The sequence below is a fragment of the Pleurodeles waltl genome, chromosome 4_1, assembly GCF_031143425.1.
Source record: "Pleurodeles waltl isolate 20211129_DDA chromosome 4_1, aPleWal1.hap1.20221129, whole genome shotgun sequence".
In the NCBI taxonomy this organism is placed as follows: Eukaryota; Metazoa; Chordata; class Amphibia; order Caudata; family Salamandridae; genus Pleurodeles; species Pleurodeles waltl.
Window position 1 is genome coordinate 733,765,413 of NC_090442.1, and position 19,172 is coordinate 733,784,584.

Consider the following 19,172-nt stretch of genomic DNA (forward strand, 5'->3'; position numbering starts at 1 on the left):
TCACCACTTTGCGTCAATGGGGAGTTACTGGAGGTTTATCACTGCTAAAACCTATAAGATCTGACACAAATCTCAAACTACTGAAACGGCCAGACCAGACTTTGCATAACAAACGGAGTACCTACTCGAAACAGCTGAAAACAAGAAGGAACGTTCTTATTTTTCTCAGAAAGTGGTGCATTGCATGTGTGCTGCAATGCACAGAGCACATCCAATATGGCAGCACCTTTGGATATGCATAAGAATTTGCGCAGCTCCCAGTACATATGCTAAGCTCTGAGCCGTGGTGCAAGGTTGCACAGGGCAGCTTGTTCTCGCACCAGCACAGGGGGTGACACAAGCAACTTTCCAATCTTTCTAAATATGGCTCTGCGCTGCGTTTTGTGTCTTCCATGCAACACAGACAACACATTTTAATGCTGTGTTGTGTTGTATGACATCTTAGTACATTTGGACCAAAGTCTGTGAATTTATGGACTTTGCTATGTAAAAAGGTGAAGTTCCCCAACTTTACCAGTAGCATATTTGATGTTCCACACAACATGAAATATGGAATCTTTCTTTATTAGTATTCCAACACAAAGAAGCTCACTGGACCCCATCTAACCTCCAATTCAAACAAGCATTTGGTAAAGCCAATAGGTCTCACCTATACAAGAGCTATTGGCTTTGGCAATGTGTTTTGCCATGTTGTACAACAGTGTGGCTGCTGTTCAGCATGGCTAAAAGTTAGTGGCATGGAGTGTCAGAGTGGGGGAGTAGAGTGTCATAGAGTGGATTTGCTGGAATGCTGTGAAGTGGAGCAGTAGGAGTAGAGTGTCGCAGAGTTGAGTAGAGGGTAGTAGAGTTCACTGGTTGAGTGGCAGAGAGTGTTGCGGAATAGATGGAGGGGTTAGAGTGGATTGAGGTAGTGGTGGGGATTGGGTTGGGGTAGAGTGGGTGGATTGGACTGGGGTTGAGTGGGGTGGATTGAGTGAAGTGGGGTGGATTGATGTGAGGTGGATTGGATTGGAGTGGGGTGGACTGAAATGGGATCAGATGGATGGGATTGGTATGGACTTGAGTGGGGTGGATTAGATTGGATTGGGGTGGGGGTTGGATTGGAGTGTTATGGCTGGGGTGGGGTGGATTAGATTGAACTGGAGTGGGGTGGATTAGACTGGGATGGGGTGGATAGGATTGGAGTGGGATGGATGGATTTGGGTGGATTGGATTGGTATGGATTCGATTGAAGTGGGGGGATTGGAATGGAGGGGGTTGGGTGGGTTGGATTGGAGTGGAGTGGGCTGGATTGAGTGGGATGGGTGGGGTTGGCTGGATAGGTTGGAGTGGGGTGAGTGGGCTGGATTGGGATAGAGTGGCTGGATTGGAGTAGAGTGTGGTGGATTGGAGTGAGTGGGGTAGACTGAAATGGGTGGGTGGGTTGGATTGGAGTGGGGTGGATTGAAATGGGGTGGGGTGTGTTGGACTGGATTGGAGTGGATTGGAGTTGGGTGGATTACATTTAGGTGGGATGGATTGGAGTGCGGTGAAGTGGATGAAGTGGAGTGGGGTGGATTGGAGTGGGATGGATCAGATTGGAGTGGGGTGGGTTGAAGTGAGGCAGACTGGCTGGATTGGATTGGAGTGTGGTAGACTGCACTGGGATGGGGTGGGTTAGATTATGGTAGAGTGGGTGGATTGGGGTGAAATGGGGTAATGTGGGGTGGGGTGGACTTGAGGGGGTGGACTTGATTGGGATGGGGGTGGATTGGACTGTGGTGAGTTGGATTGGGGTGGGGTGGGTTGGATTGTGCTGGGTTGGATTGAGGTGGGGTGGGGTGGATTGGACCAGGATGGATTGCACTGAGGTGAGGTGGGCTGAGTGGATTGGATTGGGATAGAGTGGCTGGATTAAAGTAGAGTGTGGTGGATTGGAGTGAGTGGGGTAGACTGAAATGGGTGGGGTGTGTTGGATTGGAATGGAGTGGATTGGAGTGGATTGGAGTTGGGTGGATTACATTTAGGTGGGATGGACTGGAGTGCGGTGAAGTGGATGGATTGGAGTGAATGAACTTGATTGGAGTGGGGTGGATTGGAGTGGGATGGATCAGATTGGAGTGGGTTGGGTTGGAGTGGGGTAGACTGGCTGGATTGGAATGGAGTGTGGTAGACTGCACTGGGATGAGGTGGGTTAGATTATGGTAGAGTGGGTGGATTGGAGTGGGGTGGATTGGGGTGAAATGGGGTAATGTGGGTTGGGGTGGATTTGAGGGGTGGACTTGATTGGGATGGGGATGGATTGGATTGTGGTGAGTTGGATTGGGGTGGGGTGGATTGGATTGTGCTGGGTTGGATTGAGGTGGGGTGGATTGGACCAGGATGGATTGCACTGAGGTAAGGTGGATTTGGTTGGCTTGGTGTGGATTGCAGTTGGGTGGACTGGAGTGGGGTGGATCAGATTGGAGTGCATCTGATTGGGGTGGTGTGGGGTGGAGTGGATTGGAGTGAGGTGGATCGGGTTGAGTGAGCTGGAATGGATTGAGTAGGGTGGATGAGGGTGGGGTGGACTGGATAGAGTACGATGGATTTGATTGGGGTGGATTGGATAGGGGTTGGTGTGGATTGAATTGCAGTGGGGTGGATTGGATTGGGTGGGGTGGATTGGAGTGGGATGAATTGGAGTGGAGTGGATTGTAGCAAATTGGATTGGATTGGACTGGAGTGGGGTTGACTGGATTGGATTGGTGTGGGGTGGATTGATTGGAGAGGGGTGGACTAGATTGAAGTGGGGTAGATCAAGGTGGTTTGGAGTGGAGTGGATTAGATTGGCGGAGAGTGGGTTTGATTGGAGTAGGACAGAATGGACTGGGATGGGTTGGATTGGATTGGATTGGATTGGAGTGAGTTGGAACAGAGTAGGGTGGGTTGGATTGAGTAGGATGGGTTGGATTGGAGTACAGCGGGTTGGATTGGGGTGGGGACGGGTGGATAGGATGAGAGTAGGATAGATTGATCTGGGGTGGGATAGACTGCAGTGGGGTGGGATGGACTGGAGTGGGGTGGATGGGACTGGAGTGGGGTGGATCAGACTGGAGTAGGGTAGATTGGACTGCAGTAGATTAGGGTGGGTTGTGGTTAGGTGTATTAGATTGGAGTAGGGTAGATTGGACTGGGCTGGATTGTACTGGAGTAGGGTGGACTGGATTGGTGTGGAGTGGACTGGATTGGTATGGGATGGATTGTGGTGGATTGAAGTGGAGTGAATTGGGTTTGAGTGGGGTGAATTGGATTGGGATAAGGTGAGGTGGAATGGAGTGGAATGGGGCAGATTGTTTTGGAATGGAGTGAGGCGTTTTGGAGTTGAGTGGGACAGGGTGAAGTGGTGCAGGTTGAAGTGGGGAAGGTTGTCTTGCATTTAAGTGGGTCAGACTGGAGGGGGGGCATATTGAAATGGATTGAAGTGGTTCATGTTGTTTTGAATTGAAGTGGGGTACATTGTTTTAGATTGAAGTGGGCAGATTGGATTGAGGCAGATTGTTTTGGAATGAAGAGGGGAAGATTGTTTTGGATTAGAATATGGAAGATTGGACTGGGGCGGATTGGAGTGGAACAGATTGCCTTGGATTGGAGTGGGCAGACTGGAGTGAGGAAGATTGTATTAGGGTGGATTGGGTTGGTGTGGGGTGGATTGGATGAGAGTGGTGTGGTGGATTGGAGTGGGGTGAATGGAGATGGAGTGGGGTTGATTGGAATGGTGTGAGGTGAGGTGAGGTGGACTGGATTGGAGTGGGGAGTATTGTTTTGGATTGGAGTGGGGCAGATTAGAGTGGGCGGATTGGAGTGGGGCAGATTGTTTTGTATTGGAGTGGGGTAGATTGGAGTGGGGCATGTTGTTTTGGATTGAAGTGGGGCATATTGTTTTAGACTGGACTGGGGCACATTGTTTTTGAGTGGTGCAGCTTGTTTTGGATTAGAGTGGTGTGGATTGGTGTGAGCTAAAGTGGAGTGGATTGTAGTTGGACGAAATTGAGTGGGGTGAATTGGAGTGTACTGCACAATTATGTGTACAAGCATTATTTGATAAATTACACATAATAAAGAAACAACATGGCATTGCATTGTTTCAAACAAGATAATCTTTTGAGAAGAGCGCTGACGAGCAAAAACAAAATAAAACTAGAGTGGAAAGTGAGAAAAGAGGACTTGGCAAAATTAAAGAAAGTTAGTTATAAAAAAGAAAACTTTGCAATTTTGTTTGTCCTGCTGGGCATGTTTATGCCAGTCACAAGTCTTCTGTTTGCAGGGCACTAGAAGTTAAAAACATCAAAAACATCACGTCTGGAGCAGTGGACGGGCACTGATTAATTTGAATCAATCAGTGCTTGGTCCCTGCGCCACAGAGAGGAATGGGAAAGATGCCAGGCCTGAAGTGGACAAATTATGAGGCTTTGAAGAAGAATGCAATGCAAGCCAACAAGTGGTGAGCAACAGGTGGGCTGCAAGCCCTTTACTGTACACAACAGAGTCTAGCAAGCAAGACACATGTGCTAACTCATGCACTCGCAAGCTCAGCCCTAAAAACAAAATAAAGAAAACAGTTCTAAAAAAGCCAAACCTATACTTTATGTAGCCTCTCCTGACACACAGCTTTTCCCACCATTAACAGAAGGTGCTACTAGAAAAAGATTAAATAGCAAGAAAACAGGCATTGGCAAAACCAGTAGGTTGGATCCTCACACTTGAACAGTGGCAAAAGCTAAATATGCCTGCTGCAGTGCAAAATTGTGCATACAAAGCAATGGTGAATTAAATGTAATTGGACAGTCTACTTTTTATGTGTAGAAATAGTCCCACATCCTTCCCAATTGAGGTAGAAGAAGAATACACCTGAAACAACCAAAATAAAGAAAGTACTCCTGTGGACTAATCAATATGTTATTTATAATGTCCCTAGACCTTGGCTGAAGTTCCTGAACCAAAGAAACCAATAGCAGAAGGTGATCCAAAGGCTCTTAGAGTATTTACAAATACAGCATGTTAGCCATGAATGGTGCAAGGGCCTTACAATTTAAACGTAATGAATAGCTCAAATACCATTACACATCAAAGCTAAAACTAGATGCTCTCATCTATAAAACTGCTTTCACTTAAGTTCTTATTGTATCTCCTACCCCCCCTTCCCTCTGAAATACAAAACAATAACCTTAAAAGGCATACATGCCATTACTCTCATAAACTTCCGCGGATTATTGATTCCAGTGTAAATATATATATATATATATATATATATTTTTTTTTGTATTATTTCCCTTACAATTTCAACATTTTCAGACCAAAGATAAACGTTTAAGCTTCACCCCCTACCTCCTTATTAAAAAATGTTTAAAAAAAAAAAATGTAATTTAAATACACAACATAAAGTATAACAAATGTATATATATTCACTGAACAAAACAAAGATTCAGGGAAGTTATAGTTAAGTTCTAAATGTACTCATACAAAACAATTGAACTTCACCTGTTATTGTTAGAGTTATCTAAAGTAACTATAGCTTGTGCCCTAAGGTCACTATAACTCACGCCCCCGCGATGCACAGGTATCTGATCAATAATTTAACTGCAGAGGTTACAGTGACATTATCAATGATGTTATCAAAGATGTTATGAGTGCTGTAGTTTGTGGTATAGTTAGCAGTGCATGTGGAGTGCGCAGGTTGTGCAGTGGGGGTTGGTCGCAGGGTCTGGCCTCCGACCCCGTCCTGCAGTCAACCTCTATAACTACCCAACCCTGCACTGCACTGCATTGGGGTTGGCTGCAGGGGCTGGTGCAGGCTAACCCCTATAACAACCCAACCCCACACGGCCCCCCTCCACATGCTGATCTCAGCCACAGGGACCCCATCCTCCTGATCCCGGCCTAAACATTTAATTTTTTGGGGGAAGGGGATCTGCGCAGTGCCCATCCCCAGGCCAATCTTGGCCCCGTGGACCCCATCACCCGTGGACTGGCCTAAATATATATATTTTTTTTAGGGACGGGGGCCTCCCCAGTCCGATCTTGGCCCTGGGAACCCCATCCCCCAGGGCACAGCCTAATTATTATTTTGGGGGGGGAGGGAGCAGGCCCGTGCGTCCCCCATCCTCAGGGCCGATCAAGGCCTCTGGGACCCCATCACCAGGGGCTGGCCATGTGACCTAAATGTTGGGGACTGTGAGGGGAGCCTGAAGGCCCCCACAATCCCAGCTGGCAGTCTTGCAGTCACAGAGAGAGAGAGCCGACCCTATCTCCCGGCCTAAACATTAAATTTTTGGGGAGGCAGGGGCTGCATAGCCACCCTCCCCAGGGGCGAATTCGGCCTAGGGGACCCCATCCCCGAGTTCTGGCCAAGTGACCTAAATGTTGGGAACTGTGGGGAAGCTTGAAGGCCTTTGACAGAGTGTTTGCTATGGTTTGGTGGTAGCTGTCAAAGCCACCAAGCCACAGCAAACAGCTATGTCCCAGGCGTGGGCACCCTGGGACATGACAGGAGATAGCAGGACCCGGCCCTGGAGGGTGGTATGCTGCACGGCCATGATTGGCTCCTTGAGGGGGGCCATGCGGTCCACCTCCCACAAATAGCTCCGGAAAGGTGGTGGTCCCCGGGACTGCGAGGCAACGATGTGCCCCCCAAACTCAATGTTAAAAGTGCCCCACAAAGGAGGTAGCCCCTGGGGTGGTGGGGGAGCTGGGCTGCCCCCCCGCACTCAATGTTAAAAGTGCCCCAGGGAGGTGGTGGTCCCTGGGGCTGCAGGGAGGGCAGAGCAACCTCTCTGTACTAATTTTAATGAAAGTCCTGGGAAGGTGGTGGTCCCTGAGACTGCAGGGGGCAAGCAGCCCCAGCATTAATTTTACCCAAAGCCCCAGAGAGGTAGTGGTCCCCGGGGCTGCAAGGGGGCTGAGCAGCTCCGCATTAATTTTGAGAACAGCCTCAGTGAGGTGGCGGTCCCCAGGGCTGTGGGGGGGAGTCAGACGCCCCTGTATATATAAATCAGTGGCCCTGGGACCTGGCCCGCCCTGGGTCTCTATAGAGAACAAGCGCGATACAATACTTTTTAGCTCTGGGGGTGTCTTCTTAGGCCCCAGCACCATTAACTAAGGGGTCAGAGTGACTCTACCCTGGCCCCTTGCTTTTTTTTTTTAACTTTTTTAGTGGGACTGAAGCTGAGCCCCAAGACAGCTTCCAACACTTGAAGTGTTGGCAGCCAATGAGAGCTGTGCATTTCCCTGCACAAGCTCGTCTTTTTTTGCGCAGTCATCACAGTCAGAGATAAACAAATTTGTATTCCCTTTAATATCTCCCAAACTACATAACAGATTTACACAAAATAAGCGGGAGCACAATCTGCATACCGAAAGCTAGTTTTCTGCTAAATTTGGTGTAATTCCATCCAGTGGTTTGTGCTGTAGCCGTGTTCAAAGTCCTATGGAAATTAACATGGCAAACACATTTTTTTTTACGCCCCCGCTTGACGGACCACCCAGAAACTTTCCGTATGCAACACAAATCACCAGGTACTTTTTTGGAAGATTCGTCAGACAGTGCCAAAGATATAGGCAAGTCCAAAATCTCTTTTTCTATTTTTCTATGGAAACATGGCCCTAACTATAACTACCTAGTGGCGACTGCCACTAGGTAATATATATATATATATGTGCATACAATTGGGGATTTCAAAATATGGCCTGTAATTATTTTGTAATATATATATATATATATATATATATATATATATATATATATATATATAGATATATATATATATATAGATATGTATATATATATATATATGTATATATATATATATATATATATATATATATATAGAGGAATGCCGTAGAGGTACTTATATTGCAGTGAAGAGTACTTTCCGTAGCATGTTATTACATCAAGAGTGCCTTTACTTCACAGGTAAGTTTGCTGTGATGATTTATTCAAAAGAAGGCTGACACATTTTGAGCGAAATTGTCTTTGTCAAAGACAGTACAGTGATAGGTGTCTCACATCAGCATAGACATGTGAAAAGAGTAAAGCCCAATGCAGCACATCTCATATAAAAGTTATTAATTACATTTGAGCAGGTAATATACATCAAGATATGCCTTTAAGCAGTTTGCAGCCATACACTTCAGCCGCGATCTCGCAGCAATGAAATGAGAAAAAAGGTAGTTGCCTGGAAACCAACCAATTCTACCAGAATTTGTCCCTAAATATGTGTGTATTGCACATGCAAATGCCAAGTGGCAAGTTATTAACTCATTGCATTTGAGCAGGTGACATTATTCAAAACAAAAACATAAAGCAGTTTGCAGCCATAAGAATAGTCGCACTCTCACAGCAATACAACAACAAAAATGATTGCCAGGAAACCGACCAAAATAGTCGGCATACGTGTCAAGCTGTATAAATCACAAATACAAATGCCAAGTGGCTATTTAGACCGCGCACTGCCATTCAAGTACGTTAAACATATTAAGAGTCCCACCAGATGGATATAATCTATCCCACTACTGCAAAGTATTCTAACGTAGCCACAAACACCTAGTAGCACACATCCATTATTATTACCCACATTAGATACAAAATAATACACATCCTGCCTGGCATCAGAAAAAATAAAGAAAAGAAAAAAACAAAAACGAAACAAAAGAATTAACAGTTTTAATATAAACACACAAGATTGGCAAAAATCTCTAAGCAGTAAAAAGGCACAGGGTCACAGTGACTACTCCAAACATGAAGGATATACCCAATTGTGACCCTCAGTCGATGTGGACATGAATTTCCTCATCCTGGTTTAACCCCCATAGGTGTCTGCAGTTGAGTCTGATGATGTATTCTGAGTCCATTTTCCTAAGAATGTGCTCTCTGTCCCCTCCTCTCGCAGTGACCGTAACCCTATCAATTCCAAAGAAGGAAATGTTTTAAATGTCAGAGGAATGTACATTGTGCCAATATCTCACCAGTGCATAGCTGAAGTCATTGTTTTTTATAGTGCGCACGTGCTCCAAAATGTGTTTCTTCACAGGGAAAAACGTGCTCCCCACATATTGGAGTCCACACAGAGAAATCAAAACATATACGACAAACTCACTGTTGCAGGTAATGAACTTACTGATTTTGGCTTCCTAGCCAATGGGTAGATTGTACACCTTCCTATTCATACTGTAATATATGCCTTGCAGCGACCACCCTTGTAGAACCCCTGCTGTTTCTTAAGCCAGGATCCTGTGTCACCCTGATGTTTGGTGGGATACCTTTGCTCCAGCATGTCTCTAAGGATCCTTCTTTTCCTGTATGTAATGCGAGGAAAGGGGCTGACCAAATTACCAATAACCTGATCCATTGTCACCAGATGTCAATGCCTTCTTAAAATCTGCTAAGGAATCCTGATTCACTATTGTAAGTAGGTATCAGTCTAATCTCTTTGGGGTCCTGGTTACTCTTCTTGTTCTTAGGAACTAGTAGACTGTCCCTATTGACCTTGACCACTTTGTCACATGCTTCCTTAATCACTCCACCTGGGTAACTCCTTGTTCTAAATCTGGTCACCATATTATTCTGCTCTAGTTCTAAGGGCCCTGGGGTGCTGCAGTTGCACTTAGCCCTCAAAAGGTCCCTATATGGGATGCTTCATTTCAGATTAGGAGGGTGATGGCTGTTGGCATGGGTTTCCCAAAATGGCAAGTCTAAACGGTGGTACCATTCACCGTTACCAATACATCAAGGAATTCCATGGTGGTTTTGTATTTCTTATAGGTGAATCTTAAATTTCACTCATTGTTATTTATCCAATGAAGGAAGGCATCTAAGGTCTTTTGCGGCCCATCCCATATAATGAAAAGATCATAAATGTACTGAGTCCAGAATACCAAATGTTGTGTCCACCTTACATTGGACTCGGTCCAGATGTGTGCACCTCCTACCACCCCATGAAAACACCTGCTTAGCTTGGAGAGAAGCAACTTCCCATCACAGTCCCTGTTAACTGTTTGAACCACTGGTCTCCAATCAAGAAGACGTTTCGCTCCAGACAAGTATATATAAATCCTATTTTCAATTTGATATTTAATGTCATTTAATTTAAAGTTATTTATATTTTTTATAAATTAGAATATTATATACTTAATTATTATTACTTTAATTTTAATTGTATTTCATCTCATTTTAATATAAGGTTTTAAACTACCATTTTCTTTACCCTTAAACCTTTACTACCATTTTACACTAGCCATTCCTGAGCCCTAAATTTAACACTACCTATAAATTACCCATTCCTAAGCCTTATAAGCACCTTACTGCACCTAAACGCTACCCATTCCATTGCCTGGGGGGGTTGGTTGTATGCTGAAGTTTGAATATGATCAGAAAACCTCAGAACATGAATGCAGGCATGCATTTACCACTGAAAAAAGCACACCTTTTGCCAGTCCCTATGGCAGACCCTCCGTAGTGTGCAGTGTATCACAGCAAACTACTCTAAGATGAGAACAGTGGCATATAACATTAGAGCCATGCATACAACTCAATTGTGAGTTAAGCCATGTATAAGTTACTCACCCCTACTTTCATCAACATTCTGCAATGCTTGGAAATCTTCAGTGAAGTTCTGGAAATAAACTTCCACACCATATACATGCCCAAGTTACATTTAATCTGTGTATAGTCAGTATTACAACCATGTAACATGGGCATGTGCCCAGGCATCCCCGGGTGGCTGATCTGTTGTCAACAGAAGCTTTGGCTTTTCTCACAGATAATTTGCAACAGGCTTTGGATTTAAGCTTCATCTTACTTTGAAACATATCTCTGCACCCTCATTAAGTGTTCTCTGCCTTTACCTCGTTCAACATGCACAACCAGACTTGCTTCTAGGGCTTACACTGGTTCCAGCGGTGCCCCCACACGTGTACCAGAGTAACTCTATGCTGTGTATGGCTATAGTGTTATTAGTGATGCCATCAGTGATGTGATGAATATTCTCAATTGAAAAAAATGTCACCAGTGATGGCATTTAACATGTCATGTGTGATGTAATATGTGACATCCCAAGCAGTTAATGGTGCACGAGATAGGTGAGTAAACTATAACTTGTGAATTTCAACATATGTTTATATCTCATTTCAACACCTAACTATAACGTCACTTTAACCTTTGTTTTTTTCAATTAATATCTGCACACACACACACACCTTGTTAGTTAAGGTACTAAAAACGAACTTGCCTGTGAAGTAAAAGACTGCAAACTTACCTGTGATATAAAAATACATGCCGTTACACCTGTAATACAATGACTCCACAAGAAGTGCCTGCAAAGTAAAGGTAACATATTATGTGCCTTGACCTTTATTGTAACCAATAGGTGTGTACAGATGTAGATATTTATATTTGTGTGTGTGTGTGTGTATTTATGTATGTGCAACAGGATCAGGAATGCTACATTGGCTTAAAAACTGCTAACAATGAACAGATGCCGTATGCTACCATGTGACTTTAGATGGCTCTAACGTTGGCACACTGTTGTTCACAGTTGCTAAACTGTACATCTGAACACCATGTTGGTTCTGTTTTGTAGGGTGATGCCATGTCTATTTTTGGACCTCAGGGCTACAAAGGAAGCAAAGGAGATCAGGTAATAAATGCAACAAATACTATTATAGAATATGTACTTCACCGGTCAGGAAGTCCTGGAGCACTGTTTTGGGATTTCAGTACCATCATTATACTCTCTTTCCAGGCAGGGGTTGTGGAGACTATAGACTAGTGGCAGCCGGTAATTTTAGAAGGAAGGGGTGTGGACGAGACGCACATACACACACACTCATTCATTCACAAACACACGCACACGCACATCCATTCACAACACTCATCAAACATTCAAACATACACACACGCACCATTCATTTAAAAACGCACACACACACTTACCTTCCGCTCAGCCTCTACGGTCACAGGATGGCTGGGACTGCTGCCATCCCTCAGCCAATGAGAGAAGGCAGCAGTCCCAACTTCATCACAGAGTGGGATGGGGTCAGTGAGAGTGCTGACCCCACCTCACTCTGTGACAAGGTGTCACTGATTGAAACTCGACCTGAGCGCTTCAGGGCTTAAACCTGAAGCGCCCAGGTCAGAGTCAATAGGTGATGCTTCCTTCGTCACTGAGGAGGAGGGCCTCGAGGCACCTTTGCTGAGCTGAGGAGGTCATGCCCATAGGAGCTGTGACCTCTTCAGCCCAGCAAAGTTCAGCTCAGGCAGCCAGGAGCCTGCGCAAATCGCGAATGTCTAGCTCCTGGCTGCCTGATCTGAAAATGAAGAGTGTCTGTCAGGCTGACCTTTGCTCAGCCTAATAGGCACTCTTCATGAGGGGCAAAAGGTGAGGGGGCGTGGCCCCTCAGCCCCAATGGAAGGGCCACAGCTGCTATAGACACAGTTTTTGTCCTATCATGTCAGCAGGAGGGTGGGCTGGAACTGCGGCTCTCGCGCTCATAGAGATCCAGAATATGGGCACCAAGGAGTGATTGCTTCACATTTTACACTTGTATTATGGAAGCTTCACCTCTAGGGGAACAAAAGAACAGGAAATGGTGGAAGGCTATCCAGATTCTTCTCAAGGTACGCCTGTCTCCAGTCCTCTCACACCAGAATCATCCTGATGGAGTTAACATCTGACATGGCAAAGGGCTACCCCTGGACTCTGCACTTTAAAAGAGACTGCTGTCTCATTTCCTATCACACAACCTACCAACGTGGTAGGGGTAACACGTGAAAGAAACAACATTTTACTTATTGGCAAAGGTAATCCCTGGACGTTGGAAGACACTACAATATTCTGTCCCCTCACATCCCAGGGTGTGGCTCAAAACCAAAAAAAGTTCCAGGAATTTCAGCAATGAACATGGTTCGTCTGTCAGAAAGGCTCCAGTCCCCATTTTGGGCAGTAGTACTTTATTGTAAGATTAATTCAAATCAATATTAAAAAAGTTACGACATTTAACAGATAAAACACTTGTGCATAAGATCGGTAAGATCACAGTTCTTTTAAAATAGGTGTGCATTTGCCAGAGTTTATTAAAGCAAACTAAGTGTTTAAGTGCATGGTTAAAATCTGAGACCTCGAAAGATAAAAAACGAGTATAACAACATTGACTTAAGGGCAAGCTGCACAGTAAAATGCTTAGTCACAGGCGGGGTGCTAACTAAGTTAGACCAGTGCTCATAAAACTGTGCTGATCTAGTAAGCTCTTTTGAAACAGGCACGATGGAGTAGACCACCGAGTAAGCAGCATAAAGCCTGCATGGAGCATTCTGCTGACAGGCTACAGAGTGCTTACTTTGCCCATTCTGGAAATGGGTATGCTGCTACAACATTCCACCCTAGTTGCAACAGTATGAGGGTAGTGTTGTTGCCTGGGTGCTAGTGTAATTGCCGAAGATGATAGGTGATCCATTTGTTCAAGTCTTACCAGCTTGTTCATTCACAGCTTTGGTCAACCAGTTCCATGGCTGTGTATTACTACAGTGTGATGTACTATTCGCCTCTTTTATGCATAATTGCGTAAAGCTAATATGTTTGCCAATTTTGGCCAGTTCCATCGGCTCCGGGAGAGTGAACATCAGGTTTGAGACCTTGTTAGATGTTCACATGCCGTTAGCAAGAAATAGTGGTTTTAGCAGTGCGCGGTGCAGTTTCAGGAGTGCCGGGCAACAGCATAATAGATGATTAAAAGGCTCATACTGATAGGCACAGAGTCTGCAATTGAGAGTTTTATTAAGTGACTGCCACCCGGGGTTTAATTCATTGGACTACAGCCCCATTAGCCTTGCAAACATTATTTGTTTAAGGCATGCTTTCTGCAGTGCGCAGCTGAGATAAAGTTGGGATCTAAAGCAGTCCGGCTGTGCATTAGCATATGATTGCCCCACTGCTAGTAGTAAATTTTATTTATTAAGTGTGTCCATATCACTTGCCTTTTACAGGGTTTTTTCAGCATTGCTTTAATTGCAGCACACGAAAGCTGCAAGCTGTTTAGTACTGTCTGGTCCATTTGAAGAGGGGTATTCTGGAGGACAGCTTTCATGGTGTTGAGTGAGGCTTTCTTAATCCTATAGTAGTTTTTTACAAAGGACGCCATGCTTGCCCATGTTTGGCCCTCCAGACCAAATTCAAGCCTTATTATGCAGCTCTGGAGAAATGGTGGCAGTCTGAGCCAGGGATGAGATTTATCCATGATGTTGGCTAATAATCCTGGGTAGGCTTTATGGCCGTACTTGATCATCGGTCAGAGTGTTGCTGCTAAAACGCAACTTATTGGGAGTGTAGAAGATGCTTTCCAGGGCTTTGTTTAGTTTGCACTTTCTGATTATTATTGATTCTGCCTTTGTCATAGGGTGCATCATGTGCTTTTTGGCTCCTCCTTTTGATGATATTCAAACACCTAGGTAGTTATAGGCATCAGCTGTTTTCATTTTTAATGGACCCAGGTTCCAGGTAGAATTTTATTTTTTGGTTGAATTACCGAAGGCTAAAACTTTGGTTTTGGATCCATTTGCCACCATTTTGTTATCCAGGTTGTACTTGTGCAGTGTGTTGAGGGCCCTCTGTAGACCTGCTCTAGAGTGGTCCAGAGAATGATATAATCAGCATATTGTACTATAGAGATCTTAGTGCTTCCAATTTTAGGCTGGACAAGTTTGCTTGTTTCAGTGCTGCACCTGTGTCCACAGGTGACCTTGCTTAAGGCCATTTTCTGTCTGGGTTTTCCTGGTGACCTATGTCAGTGTTAACTTAACCCGCACCCAGGTAGAAGTATAAAGAGATATAATAACCTGGAGCATATTATTCGGGACAGTCTCTGAGCTTTCTCCATAAGCTGTTCTCATCAAACAGGTCAAAGGCAGTTGAATAGTCCACAAACAGACGAATAGTGGGAGCTGCTTCTTGCTCGTGCACAATGGGTTCAGTAGGAAAGGGCCAAAATGTTATCCAGTTGAAGGAATTTACCCTAAAGCATGTTTGACTGAGTGGAATTATGTCATTCATGCCCAACGTTCCCGGTATTTCAGGAGGGCGGAGGCGTAAGCCTTGGCTTCAATGTCTAGGATGGCAATGGGGTGGTAATTGGATGGATCCCTCCTGTCACTTCTCATATATGGGGTTCAGGATGGAGCGCCTCCAGCGATCCGGGACTTGCGTGGATGATAGGCAGGTTTGGTAAAGCAGAGTTAATATTGTAGACCACAGGTCTGGATCTTCTTTGAAGACCTGGGCAGGTATACTAGTTGGGTCCGGTGTGACTTTCGTTTTCATTTTCTTCAGGATTTTGGAGAGTGTGTTTTCAGTTATCAGCACCCCTGGGTTCTGGATTCCTGGGCAAACACTCAGAGCATCTGATTCTTTCTTGGTTTCATTTTTTTCTGTGTATAGGATTGTAAATGCTGGATCCACTGCAGTTTGGGGATTGCATTAATTCTGGCTGCCCGGTGGACTATTTTTGTTCTTAAGATACCTCCATATAACACATTGCCCCTGTTTGCCCATCAGTGTGTATACTTGCATCCATTCTGTTTCCATCTGCTCACGTTTTGCTGCCCAGACCATCTGCTTATGCTGTTTGGTGAAGATCTGCAATCTTGTTTTTAGCTCCTCTTTTGTTTTTTTCCTATTCTTATTGACAGGCTTTTTGGATTGTGCAGATCTTCAATTTACTAGAAGTTATATGTGACTTTTTATTTCTGTGGGGGGTGAATATCTTTTGGGTGGGTGGGTTGTTACCAACCGCTTGGTTCTGTTAAGGATTTAGTCCCAGTTGGCCAGTAGAAGTTTACTGTTCATGATCTTAACGCAAGAGCTTCTAGGCGATTCCCATATTTTGAGTTTCCGCAGATTCACTGGTCCCCATTTTATCCTTCTGATTAGGTTCCGGCTTTCCTTGCCAGTTGAATCTCCTACTGTCCTACGATTTTCAAATCTGTTGGAGCTGATTCTTAGGGGAGTAATGAGAGGGAGATGGTTGCTCTCGGAACGGGTCGGAATCTCAAAGCTCACTAGAGCATCTAGGATTTTTGCACTAGTAAACCCATTGTCCAAAGTGCTTGCTTCTTTGAAAGATGTCTGATATTTTGGACCCCTTTCTGGTATATGATGGATCGATTTTAGAATATGGTTTTTGAAGAGAGCAGCGAGTGAACCGGCGGGGTGGCTCACTATATCCTGATTTGATTGGTCAGCTCCCAAATGGTGCTGGTTGAAGTCATCACATATGATGACTTCCAGAGTTGAGTTTTCACAGAGCACAGATTCAAGAGGATCATGAAGTTGGATCAGCCAGTCTGTGTGTCCCCTTTTTGTGCGTCATCTCCACTACAGAAATCCCAAAATAAATTCCACTATGCCCACAGTCACCCATGACATACACACTCTTCATACAATGTGCCATGCACAACATATGAGCAGTGGGCCACTAACCGTTCATATGTAACTGGCAAAATGGATGTCCATCTGCTTAATATTCAAATCTGTCACTACTGTTGGAGCAATCTGGCTATATAACAGTAGCCGAGCTCACTATAAAAGGTACTCATTATGCACCCCTTCGGACCACAGAGCTCCGCTCCAGGTCCTAATATATAAGTACTGGGGACACATACATGATTGTCATGCATGGAAGAACAAAAATAGATAAAAAATACTAGAACCCTACTTCCTGGGTAATTCAGATCAGGGCTACACACTTGCAAAACCATGCAGGGGACCTTCCGGACACAATTCCTTCTTTCTTTCTTGCATTGTGTAGGAAGTTGGCTCTGCATATACTATCTCAAAATGTGAGATAGTGTGCACAGAGTCCAAGGGTTCCCCTTAGAGGTTGATAGTGGCAATAATAGATAATATGAATGCTCTATTTTGTGGTAGTGTGGTCGAGCAGTAGGCTTATCAGAGGGTAGTGTTAAGCATTTGTTGTACGCACACAGGCAATAAATGGGAACACACACTCAAAGACTTAACTCCAAGCCAATAGGTTTTTATATAGAAAAATATTATTTTCCTAATTTATTTTAGAACCACAAGATTCAGAATTCAAGTGAGTACATAAATTGTAAGGTACTTGGCATAGGTAAATATGGAACTTTGAAGTAAAACAGTAAGGTACACAGTTTTGGCAAAAATGACAATAAGCTATTTTAAAAGTGGACAGTGCAAAAATCAACAGTTCCTGGGGGCGGTAAGTACAAGTTAGTTTATCAGGTAAGTAAAGCACTTACAAGTTCAGTCTCTGGAGCATAGGCAGCCCACCGTTGGGGGTTCAAGACAACACCAAACACCCAGTACCAGCAACACAGGGCCGGTCAGGTGCAGAGGTCAAAGTAGGGCCCAAATAACATAGGTGCCTATGGAGACATGGGGTGCTCCGGTTCCAGTCGGCTAGCAGGTAAATACCTGGCTCCTCGGGGAGAAGACCAGGGGGGTTTTGTAGAGCACCGGTGGGGAGTGGGGGGGTGGTCACAAACAGGCACACAAAATACACCCTCAGCGGCCGGGTGCAGTGTGCAAAGTAGGTGTCGGGTTTAGTATTGGTTTCAAAGGAAGGACCCGGGGGTCACTCTGGCAATGCAGGCAGGGCACAGGGAGACTTCTTGGGCCAGCCACCAACTGGGCAACGATGAGGGACGCCTGCTGGTCACTCCTGTACAGTAGCTGGTTTCTCTCTGGCCTGGGGGCTGCAGGTGCAGTGCTTCTTCCAGGCGTCGGGTTCTTTGTTACCGGGCAGTCGCGGTCAGGGGGAGCCTCTGAATTCTCTCTGCAGGCATCGCCGTGGTGGTGCAGGGAGGTCATCTCAAGGTGTCCATGTCGTGGGAGTTGCCTGGGGGTCCTAGCTGCAGTGTTGGTTTCTCTAGACACGAGCCGGGGGCGTCGGTCCAGACTGTTGGGGACTCACGCTTCCAGAGTGAGGCTGGAGTCCCTTTAAAGATGGTTTCTTCTTTGTTGTTTAGACAGAGCCACTGTCCTTGGGAGTTTCTTGGTCCTTTGGGTTGCAGGGCAGTCCTCTGAGTCCTCAGAGGTCGCTGGTCCCGCTGGATGCGTCGCTGTTGCAGGTTCTTTGACTCTGGAGACAGGCCGGTAGGACTGGGGCCAAGTCAGTTGTCGTCTCCGTCGTCTCTGTGGGGCCTTCAGGTCAGCAGTACTTCTTCTTCTTTAGGTCATCAGGAAATCTGTTTTCCTGGGTTCAGGGTCGCCCCTAAATATTACATTTAGGGGTGCGTTTAGGGCTGAAGGGCAGTAGCCAATGGCTACTGTCCTTGAGGGTGGCTACACCCTCCTTGTGCCTCCTCCCTTTGGGGAGGGGGGCACATCCCTAATCCTATTGGGGGAAATCCTCCAAAGCAAGATGGAAGATTTTCTAAGGAAGGGGTCACCTCAGCTCAGGACACCTTAGGGGCTGTCCTGGCTGGAGGGTGGCTCCTCCTTGTTTTTCTCATTGTCTCCTCTGAACTTGCCAAAAATGGGGTCTGTGTCCGGGGGATGGTATCTCCACTAGCTGGAGTGCCCTGGGGCGCTGTAACACCAGTCTTGAGCCGCTGAGGCTCACAGACAGGTGTTACAGTTCCTGCAGGGGGAGGTGTGAAGCACCTCCACCCAGGACAGGCTTTGTTCCTTGTCACAGAGTGCACAAAGGCACTCATCCCATGTGGCCAGAAACCTGTCTGGATGTGGCAGGCTGGCAGAAACTGGTCAGCCTAGCACAGTAGTTGGGCTGGTATGCAAGGGGCATCTCTAGGATGCTCTCAGTGTGCATTTCTCAATAAATCCCACACTGGCATCAGTGTGGATTTATTGTGCTGAGATGTTTGATACCAAACTTCCCAGTATTCAGTGTAGCCATTATGGAACTGTGGAGTTCGTGTTTGACAAACTCCCAGACCATATACTCTTTATGGCTACCCTGCATTTACAATGTCTAAGAACTGGCTTAGACACTGTAGGGGCATAGTGCTCATGCAGCTATGCCCTCACCTGTGGTATAGTGCACCCTGCATTAGGGCTGTAAGGCCTGCTAGAGGGTTGACATACCTATGCAACCAGTGGGTTGTGGGCATGGCACCCTGAGGGGGGTGCCATGTCGACTTAGTCTTTTTCTCCCCACCAGCACACACA

At 45.5% G+C, this 19,172-nt stretch overlaps 1 protein-coding gene across 1 annotated transcript in view; it reads left to right on the top strand.

Moving 5' to 3' along the window:
- Positions 1-19,172, top strand: part of LOC138288093 (collagen alpha-1(VII) chain-like) — a 963,348-nt gene that overhangs the window by 738,395 nt on the left and 205,781 nt on the right. Inside the window, exon 84 of the mRNA XM_069229319.1 lies at positions 11,595-11,651. Within this exon, the coding sequence (XP_069085420.1) occupies positions 11,595-11,651 (57 nt within the window). The remainder of the gene's footprint in view (positions 1-11,594; positions 11,652-19,172) is intronic.